The sequence below is a fragment of the Dendropsophus ebraccatus genome, chromosome 5 (genome assembly GCF_027789765.1).
Source record: "Dendropsophus ebraccatus isolate aDenEbr1 chromosome 5, aDenEbr1.pat, whole genome shotgun sequence".
Lineage (NCBI taxonomy): Eukaryota > Metazoa > Chordata > Amphibia > Anura > Hylidae > Dendropsophus > Dendropsophus ebraccatus.
Window position 1 is genome coordinate 36,434,389 of NC_091458.1, and position 7,471 is coordinate 36,441,859.

At 41.7% G+C, this 7,471-nt stretch overlaps 1 protein-coding gene across 1 annotated transcript in view; it reads right to left on the reverse strand.

The window, feature by feature from the left end:
* Positions 1 to 1,955, reverse strand: part of FLT1 (fms related receptor tyrosine kinase 1) — a 49,332-nt gene extending 47,377 nt beyond the window's left edge. The window contains exon 1 of the mRNA XM_069969871.1: positions 1,625 to 1,955. Coding sequence (XP_069825972.1) covers positions 1,625 to 1,685 — 61 coding nt within the window. The 5' untranslated portion in view covers positions 1,686 to 1,955. The remainder of the gene's footprint in view (positions 1 to 1,624) is intronic.
* Positions 1,956 to 7,471: the final 5,516 nt, after the last annotated feature.

Genomic DNA, 7,471 nt, shown 5'->3' on the forward strand with positions numbered 1-7,471 from the left:
ATAGACTGATGACTACACAGCATGTATACAGGTTATTCCTAACACATTCCAGTAGTAAAAACACCACACTACCCAACAGTTACCACAATTATAAAGATCATCAATCACAATAATATAAAACATACAATAAAAACAAACAATCCCCACTAGCCTTCCCCTGCCACAAAAAGTAACCTTTGGAATAACATTGCACACCTTATGCCAGGGAATAGACAAAGATCTTCAGACAACCTCACACGCCTCTCTGGTACCTCAAGAAGCACAAGCAAATACTATCAGCTTAACTAAAGCTTAGGATGCACTTACTGTAACTCCAAATAATGCCAAAACTATCAGAGAAGGAAATCATACCATATAATGCAGTGATGCCAAATTTGAGGCTCTCCAGCGTTAACAAAACTACAACTACTACTCTCATCATGCCTGGACAGCAACAGCTGGAGAGACTGTCAGGGGATGATGGCAGCTGGAGCCACAAGATAAGAACAAGATGGGAACACAGATGTTATGTATCCTGAATCATAGTGTGTAATGTATTCTGACTTATGCCATGGGATGTGTCCAAAATATGTATTCTACAATGTATTCCGGAATCATACCATGTCATGTATCCAGAATCATTTCATGTCATATATCCAGGATCTTACCATGTCATGTATCCAGGATCATACCATGTCATGTATCCAGGATCTTACCATGTCATGTATCCAGGATCATACCAAGTCATATATCCAGGATCATACCATGTCATGTATCCAGGATCATACCATGTCATGTATCCAGGATCTTACCATGTCATATATCCAGGATCATACCATGTCATGTATCCAGAATCATTCCATGTCATATATCCAGAATTTTACCATGTCATATATCCAGGATCTTACCATGTCATATATCCAGGATCTTACCATGTCATGTATCCAGGATCATACCATGTCATGTATCCAGAATCATTCCATGTCATATATCCAGGATCATAAAATGTCATATATCCAGGATCTTACCATGTCATGTATCCAGGATCATACCATGTCATGTATCCAGGATCATACCATGTCATGTATCCAGAATCATTCCATGTCATATATCCAGGATCTTACCATGTCATATATCCAGGATCTTACCATGTCATGTATCCAGGATCATACTTTGCCTTGTATCCTGAATCATACTATGTAATACATCCAGAATCATACCATCATTAAATGTATCCAACCGTTCTCCTAGTAACATTAGTCTTCACTATACATTTACCTAACATAAAAATATTTACATTTTATACAACTAGACATTGCAGCTATAGAATCGCACCTGGCATGAAATTTTGGTGCAGGGTATGCTGCTACTAGTAGTACCACATCTGCTGGGTAACTATGTTGTCCACAGCTGCTTTATTACACCTGGTATGAAATATTGGTGCAAGGCATGCTGCGACTAGTAGTCCCACATCTGTTACGTAACTACGTTGCCTTATTACAAGATTTAAACATTCAAATATTGACACCAAAATATGAAATAAATAAGTTTGTGTTTGCTAAATAAAGCATGTCTTCCTTCCCACCAGATGTGCTCATATACATAGAGCTGATCCTACAGCCCAGATGTGGAGGAATGAACCTACCTGTCAGCATCAGGCATCCAAACACCAAGCACAGCATTGCCACAGTAACACAGCTTAACATGTCTATGTGAGCTGTACTAGCTCTGCCCTAGATCCCGCAGCACTAGTAGTAGTAATAATGATCAATGAAAGGATGAGGCTCCAGTAAGAAGTGTCCTCCCTGGTCCCCAGGCTGGGAGTGCTGAAAGTTTCTCCTGCACCAGAGAGCTATCCAGCAATACTGAGAGCTCCTCTCTCCTCACCAGCTTCCTGCAAAATGACTTGTACACAGCAGTGTGTCCTTAGCTGCAGAGTGGGAAGGAATATCCTGAAGGACAAAGTGCTGGAACCCCAGGGAGAGATATCCATTCATTATGTGCAGCCAAATTCTCACACCCCTGATATAACCTCTTTTAAGTGATGGCATCTGCAACCACTCCCTCTGCCCATGTCATCAGTAAAGCCCCAGTATAAAGGCGGCTGGCCCTACCACATGTAGTCACTAACTGGTCACAGCTGCAGGGGCCACATCTCCCCGACAGTTCTGCATCCCAGCAGTAACAGCATTGTTTCATTTACACTTCATTAGGGTCACACGCACAAAACACATTTTATGCAAGATGCCTATAGTCCCCCGCAGGCACCGAGAGCTTACACAATGCCTCGCTACCCCTATGTCCTGCTGCTAGTGGTATAGGATCTGTTCACAACACAGCAGCGATGACAGATGATTTATTCGGAAATAAATAATCTTTTCTGTAAAGTAAAAAAAAAAAGTATACAAACATACAACAGTACTGGTAAAAAATGGGTAAAAAAAATTATGAAAGGAATAAATGACAAGTATTGATGGGAATAGAGAAAAGTAAAATTCTTAGGTTTGTAGGATGATATCTATTCAGTAGGGTGAATATGTAAAAGAAGAGCCCGTGGAGCCTCATTGAAGAGTCTCGAAACACAGGACTAGCCAGATATCCCTCTGGGAAGGACCCAGCCTAGGGGTGGCTCCTGTAAGGAAACCACTAAAACTATCATATTAAGTGGCCCTATAAGTCAATGACAAGGGATAAACCAAGGTGGGTTCCTTACAGGAGCCACCCCTAGGCTGGGTCCTTCCCAGAGGGATATCTGCCTAGTCCTGTGTTTCGAGACTCTTCAATGAGGCTCCATGGGCTCTTCTTTTACATATTCATGTTTTACAGGAGGCAATGCACCTAGGATTTCACTGCATTGAGCGCTTTCACTAGCAGCCAGCAGTGTTATCGTTTGACTGGTCTCCCTGAGATCAGCGATCTGTTTATCTATTCAATAGGCAACGTCTTATTGGTAACCCACAAATTACTAATATAGTCCAGCCCTAAATTTCCTCTATTACCAATAAAGATAGTCCAGCCCTAAATTTCCTTTATGGTCCTCAAAGGAGTATCCCCCCTCCTCCCCCTGTTACCTTCATACGCCTTAATGGGATATAGAAATGGCTGGTCTTCTACTATGATAATTGGAAGGAGGGGATGATACGTGACATTGTGCCAGTCTGAGCCTCAACTTGAATTTACAGGTTCACCTGGAGTTCTATTTGCTGATGTCTATATATATATATATATATATATATATATATATACAGTATATATATATATATATATATATATATATATATATATATATATATATGTGTGTGTGTGTGTGTTTTTGGGATGTAGAGAAAAACCCAGGCAAACACATACTGTATAAACGCCTTGCAGATTTTGCTCCAAATGGAGTTGAACCCAGGGCCCCAATGCAAGGTATCAAGGCAATCCATTGAGCCACCATGCTACATACATTCTGCATCTCACTTGTTCAGCTCAGGGCAGTATACTTGGACAAGGACTGTGATCGGTTCTCATTATGGTGTGAATAAACTGGAATCCCTACAGAACTGGTGAGGATTCAGAGCGAAAATCCCCAACAAACGTAAAATAAATGCAAGTCCGATCTTCTGAAGTGCTGTGAGGGTAAATATCTATATAAAAGAGATTTTTCATAAATTGCAAAAACTAAACGCTAAGCCTATGTTCACACCTATAAAACAGACTACATTTGTGGACTATGTCACCAGGGGAACAAAATGCAGAATACCTGCACCGGATCTATTGATTTCTATGCAATTATTGTAGTCTATTCTATTTTTGATGTGAACGTAGCCTAAGGCCTATGAACTACTAAATGGTGTAAACTACTACAACTATGTGAATGTAAAAGTAAAAGGTTTTGACAGCCGGAATGCTAGAAGATAAAGCAAAAACATTCTTCTGGTACTAAAGGATAGAATTGCCTGCACCCATGTGCCCTATTGAGACATGGATATCCTCTAATATATATATAAAGATAAGTTGTGGTAATTAGAATATAAAGAAGCAATAGAGAAGCGATGAAGCATGAGTGACCCTAAAGACCTTTAACTTTGGCTTCGTCCTGTCCCATATAGACTCATGCCTCTTGCTATATGTTAAGCAGGATAGGGGTTAATTACATAGGAACCAAGTGTCAGCATCCAATTTCCATCCATTACATTGCAGGACAATAGCTAATAAATGGACATATATAGCTTGTGAGCGGCCCCACCTAACTATCTACGGACTTTATTTTTAGTGTCTCCTAAACGCAGTCACTTCTGAAGGCCTTTAAGTCCCGGTTTCCCGGTGTGGATTAGTAATAAAACGGGAAGAGCATGATCCAAGTTAATTTCTAGCCCAGAAAGGAAACGCTGTTTCCTGTATTGTACTAGCTGGTGCCAACAAGACGGACACAGAGCTCTATTGTCCTCCTAACAATCCCATGGTGGGGAGAGATCCTTGAGAAAATCCACCTTCCTTAAGAACAGGCTTTTGAAGTCCATGAAGAGGGTGACATGTGTGATACCTTCTGTGTGACATGAAATACAGGGCCACTGGGCATGGGGAGGAAAGACCCCTGTGGCTAAGATTATCCTTATCGGCTTAAGTGATCAGGGCATTGACAACCATAGCAGGGGGTATGTGGATAACCCTTTGTGTGCTGGGCTTATTCAATTAACTTCCACCCTCTATAGTTCAACGATGTTATATTCCTTCAAAAACAAAGTTTTAATGAGGATATGCAACAGAATATGGATTACTAATGACATCATCTAAATGAAGTTCGGGCTGGGATCTGTGTCTTGTAGTATTTTGCATGCAATAATAATGATGAGCGGGTGTAGAAGGATAGATTAAGACTGAGATCTGGACTGGCCCCCCAGAGTAATGGGGATCCTACAATATTGGGCCACAAAGGTCCAGCAGAAGACAACCTGATTTGGAGGTGACGTTCACTTGTTTCTTGAATCTATATATTATGGGATGTTTTACAATAATAGATGTGTCCAATTGTAACTACAAAGATGATAATACATGGTCCATCCAATGAATGATGCATGATAACGGTGGCCCAGGAGTAATAGTGGCCGTGCATATGTTCTGTATAGATAGAATCTGTTGAGCCTAGAGGCAGCCATGTGCACAATATATATTATCAACTTGTTTGACCAATAGCGATGGAGGATTGAGCTCCCTCTAGTGGCAGGCATGCACCTGTCCACCTGTGTTTATAAGCTCAGCCCACAGGCTGTGGAGTCTTCTGGCATGTTCTCCTGAGTCTATATATAGTCTCCACCACCTGACTTCTTTGCTTAGTTGTTATTGTTTGTCAGTCAGCAACCACGTATGTGCTCCCTGAGTATCCGCCACTTCCTAGCGGTCTTCTAGCTATTTGGATCTTAGTCCATTCCCAGTTCCAGCTCAGCTTCAGTCTGAACTACGTCCTAATGTTGCATCCTGCACTTCTACCACAGAGGAAGAGCACCTAGTCCCAGGTTCCAGCACTCCTTCAGTTCTTCAGTCAGTGGTCGCCGAGGTCCTTCCCTGGGGATAGCTACCAGGGAGTTTCCCACAGTGTAATCTAGCTGGCCTTGTGGTGGGTGCTGGTGAAAATCGGGAGCTTGTTAGTCTCCGCTCCTCGAGAAGGAACTCCAGCACTCATCAGTGATCCAGGGATCTACCTCCTCATGCTTGGACCGTCCATTACATGTTGTATAAGTGATTCATCATAACACTGCATTGGGTAAGTATAAAATGAAGACAATACAGAACAGCACATCACGTCTGATCTAATACTGTACTTTCAGTTATTTTAACTTGCTAAAATATTCCTCCTGACTACATGACTTGACAAAAAAGCTGAAATGGGAAGATGATTTCACTGTTCTGGTGAAGACACTGCCGTCACACTATGCATAACAATGAATGGAAATTATTACTTTTTGGGTGTAGATCTTGATGAGCAATAATACCATATATCTGCTATTATACTGATATAATATTACTGGCATCAGCTGTTTCTGAGCTATCAGAGATGTAATGTTAAGCGATGCAATGCAAAATCTGTTACTGGGCCCTCAACTATTGTGTGCCATCTATAATTATAATATGGTAGGATGTGGTAAATGGGCCTTTGGGTACTTTTATCCTGGGTGCAACTTTTCCCTCTGCACACCCTGATATTTATGTCCCTTGTTACTGGGAACTGCAATAGGTTTTTTCCTTCTGCTGAGTGCGGCCAAGCTGTTGGACCCCCCTCTCTGGCTATCTCTAGAATAGGGCTAACTCCTATGTTTGGAATGAAACATTAGGTCCGCACATGTGCACCCCTCCATTCATTCTCTATCGGAGCTGTTCAGTTCATAGCGAGGATCCTCTCTTTGGACTATATGGACCAGACTCTCTAGGGTTGGCTCCCATATTAAAGGACTCAAGCTATTCTTGTATTATACAGAGGGACATTCATCTGAATGGTTGCCATTGTAACACCACTCTACATATCAACAATGGTACTGGGAGCATAACCTGAGGTGTACAGCTGTTTGCTGTGGTGTCTACATTTGGAGACCACAATACAGAATGATGCTATAAATACTGAAAACAAGGGTTCTTCTTGCAAAAAGATAGGCTAAAATGACTAAAAAAGAATGGGATGAAGATAAATAAGCTTCTTGTAGAGCCTTGTATGAATAACATCCTGAGGCTATGTTCACATGGCATATAACAGCGGCGTTACTATGACCCGGCCGGTGTCAGAGAAGATCATCCCGGTCGGTACCGCAGTACTGGCTGGATGGTCTTCATTCATGTTAAATTGGGATGCAGGCGCACCCATGTGAGCCCGCATCCCAATTCACCGCTGCACACAATGGAGCGTACAGCCTGAGCAGCATGCTCCATTGTGTAAACTGACATGTCTGTGCGGTCACTATTCAATCAATAGCGGCTGCAGAAAACTGACATGTCAGTTTTTCATGTGGCCGGATGGAATACTGGCCGTAGCGTACACTGTGTGTATACGCTATGGCCAGGATTCCATTCATTCAAATACAACGTATGTTTAGCATAAATCACAGCCGTTGTTGCAAATTGCAACAACGGACGTGATTTATGCTAAACATACATTGTGTGAACATGGCCTAAATGTGTATAAGTAATCCTCATGTGAACATAACAGGAGTCATGGACTCATTTATATGTTCATTCCGCGTTCGGCACCATGTACAGTCTGTGCCCCACAGTGCTGAATGATGAAATAATATAACTACACAAACACATTAGACATTATTTATCACAGCTTTAGCAGTGGACTAGCTGAAATAAACCTTAATCTCAGTAAGTTGAAATTTCTTGGTGCAGAAAGTGGACAGAATGAAATCCATGACCTCAGGACTCCAAAACAGCAGCTCTAACCACTGGTCACCAGGTCAGCCAATTATCTCCAAAAATAGAAGACTACACAAAACAATCCAAAAACTTAGTTCTACATGAC